The sequence below is a fragment of the Impatiens glandulifera genome, chromosome 1, assembly GCF_907164915.1.
Source record: "Impatiens glandulifera chromosome 1, dImpGla2.1, whole genome shotgun sequence".
NCBI classification, from domain to species: domain Eukaryota; kingdom Viridiplantae; phylum Streptophyta; class Magnoliopsida; order Ericales; family Balsaminaceae; genus Impatiens; species Impatiens glandulifera.
In genome coordinates this window covers 106,524,999-106,527,994 of record NC_061862.1, presented here as the reverse complement: position 1 = coordinate 106,527,994, position 2,996 = coordinate 106,524,999, and the positions used below count along the sequence as shown (strand labels likewise).

The 2,996-nt window shown below is 32.8% G+C and overlaps 1 protein-coding gene and 1 long non-coding RNA gene across 2 annotated transcripts; both read right to left on the bottom strand.

Moving 5' to 3' along the window:
* Positions 1–1,228: 1,228 nt before the first annotated feature.
* On the bottom strand, positions 1,229–1,671 carry LOC124939524. The gene is made up of 2 exons (XM_047479994.1): positions 1,663–1,671; positions 1,229–1,621 (listed from the first exon to the last, which is right to left on the bottom strand). Exons 1-2 carry the CDS (start codon positions 1,669–1,671, stop codon positions 1,229–1,231), a joined length of 402 nt encoding a protein of 133 aa, XP_047335950.1.
* A 216-nt stretch (positions 1,672–1,887) lies between these two features.
* On the bottom strand, positions 1,888–2,747 carry LOC124919335. The gene is made up of 3 exons (XR_007097567.1): positions 2,699–2,747; positions 2,264–2,344; positions 1,888–1,942 (listed from the first exon to the last, which is right to left on the bottom strand). It is a non-coding gene; the product is annotated as an uncharacterized LOC124919335 (long non-coding RNA).
* Between the last annotated feature and the right edge of the window lie 249 nt (positions 2,748–2,996).

The window sequence follows — 2,996 nt, the reverse complement described above, 5'->3', positions numbered from 1 at the left end:
AGACAAAATTATGGTTTTTGGTATTTTCACGATGAAAAGAGAATTAAACTTCAGAATGTAAATGATGTTAGTGAGTATGTGGAGGAAGATGAGTTTGAATACGAACCGTTCAATGTAGCACCAAATAACAAGAGTAATATCATGGAAGACGAACCTGTTGACGTTTGTGAAGATCATCTAATGGAAGATATTATTGCTGATTTGTACCCTAATGTCGACACTGATAATGAACATCCGTGTGAAAATGAGCATCTCATTGATAATGGTAAGACATTTTACAAATTGTTGGACGATTCAAAACTCTCTTTGTATGAAGGTTCTCGCATTTCCAAAGCCTCATCTCGTCTTAAACTTATTCACATAAAGAATGTAGGTTAGTGGACAAACACGTCATTTGATTTGTTGTTGAGTTTATTGAAGGAGTAAATACTACAAGTTCATAATCAACTACCAAATTCGTATTATGAGTGCAAGAAATTCATTATAGACATGGGTCTATCGTACGAACAAATTGACGCGTGTAAGAATGATTGCACAAATTCGTATTATGAGTGCAAGAAATTCATTACAGACATGGGTCTATCGTACAAACAAATTGACGCGTGTAAGAATGATTGCATGCTTTTTCGTAAAGAGGATAAGGATTTGCAGCAATGTAAAATTTGTGGGTTTTCTAGATGGAATATCAATAAATCTAGTGGTGCAATTCGAACGAAGGTGAATGACAAGTTTATACCCAATAAGGTGCTGCGATATTTTCCATTAAAACCGAGGTTACAAAAATTATACATGTGTTCCAAAACTGCTCCACGCATGATTTGGCATAAAGATAACAATCCCGAAGATGATGTATTGAGGCATCCTGCTAATTCAATGACATGGAATATCTTTGATAACTTGTACCCAGATTTCTCAGTAGAACCTCGAAATGTGCGACTTGGTTTAGCAAGTGATGGTTTTCAACCCTTTGCTAGCGGAAAACATCATACAACATTTGACCAGTTATTCTCATCCCTTACAACGTCTCTCCCACCACATACAAAAGCAATTTTCTTCTATCAATGCTAATTCTCTAGTATACTATATGGAGTTCTTTGGAGTCCCAACACTAGTAAAAAAAGGCTCAATAACGACAGTAGGAGTCGTCGGTATTGGGATATAAGTCGTCGCTATAAATAATTTGGGACAGTGAAAAAGCAGTCGTCAGTCGTCGGCATTGCCCTTGTCGTTATTGCCCAAATACACATACAGCGACCAATTTAGTACCGTCGCCATAAAGCCCTCTATGCCGACGACTTTCACCGTCGCCATAGAATAGTCTATAACGACCACTCTTACCGTCGCTATATAGGACTCTATCATGACCACTCTTACCGTCGCCATATAGAACTCTATCACGACAACTCTTACGGTCGCCATATAGGACTCTATCACGACCACTCTTACCGTCGCCATATAAGACTCTATCACGACCACTCTTACCGTCGCCATCTAGGACTCTATCACGACCACTCTTACCGTCGCCATAGAAGACTCTATGACGACCACTTTTGTCGTCGCCATAAAGAACTTTATCACGGCCACTCTTACTGTCGCTATTAAAGACTCTATGACGACCACTCTTACCGTCGTCATAGAATGTTCTGTCATGACAACTCTTACCCTCACCATTGAGTAACCTATTTGTAATGTCAATTTTTAAAATATTAAAACAAAATAAATAATATTTTTAAAACATAAACCAAACATAGAATATTATAAAATATTTTGTTTTAAGGTAATAATAAACCATTTCCTAACTTACCATTGAACAGTAATTATATCACAACTATTTCCTTACTACAAAAAGAAAATCGAAAGAGAATGAATCTACAGTAATTATATCACAACCCTAGAAAATGAATCCTCCTTACAGCACACAAATTGGATCTACTTCATCCACCTGAACCAAAAACAAAAGAGAATTATGCACAAATCTTACACAACTATTAGATCATTCTATTTAATCGATTCTGAAAACATATTGATACATAAATAATATCAAATCCTAATATCAGTATATCCTTCATGATCACTCTATTTATTTGATTTTGAACCATAAAAATCAACAATATAATATTCATTTTACAAATATTGATACATAAATTATCTCAAATCTTAATATCAATATAGCATTAATGATAATTATACTTGATTGATTCTGAACCATAAAGATCAACTATATTAAATATACGTCAAAGGAGAGAAAAGGGATGTGAAAAACCTGAGCAAAGAGAGCAATACACCGTTGACACCTAGAAAATGAATCCTCCTTACAACACACAAATTGGATCTACTCATCCACCTAAACCAAAAACAAAAGAGAATTATGCACAAATCTTACACAACTATTAGATCATTCTATTTAATCGATTCTGAACCACAAATATCAACTATATAATATTCCTTTTAAGCATATTGATACATAAATAATATCAAATCCTAATATCAGTATATCCTTCATGATCACTCTATTTATTTGATTTTGAACCATAAAAATCAACTATATAATATTCATTTTACAAATATTGATACATAAATTATCTCAAATCTTAATATCAATATAGCATTAATGATAATTATACTTGATCGATTCTGAACCATAAAGATCAACTATATTAAATATACGTCAAAGGAGAGAAAAAGGATGTGAGAAAACCTGAGCAAAGAGAGCAATACACCGTTGACACCTAGAAAAGCAATCATGTTCCTGACATTTTGAGTCAATTGAGATTTCTATTATAACTATGCTCTTATATAAATTGTTATAAAAAATTACTCTACAACTTACAAAAACAAAAGTCTTCAATATTTTTTTTAAAATTTACATCTTTATGAATTTGAAGTACCTATAAATAATATGAAAAATTAATTGTAATCAACCAACATAATAGTGAAAACTTCACTAAAATTTATATAACAAGTTAAAATAACAAAAATTACAAAAACAAATACCT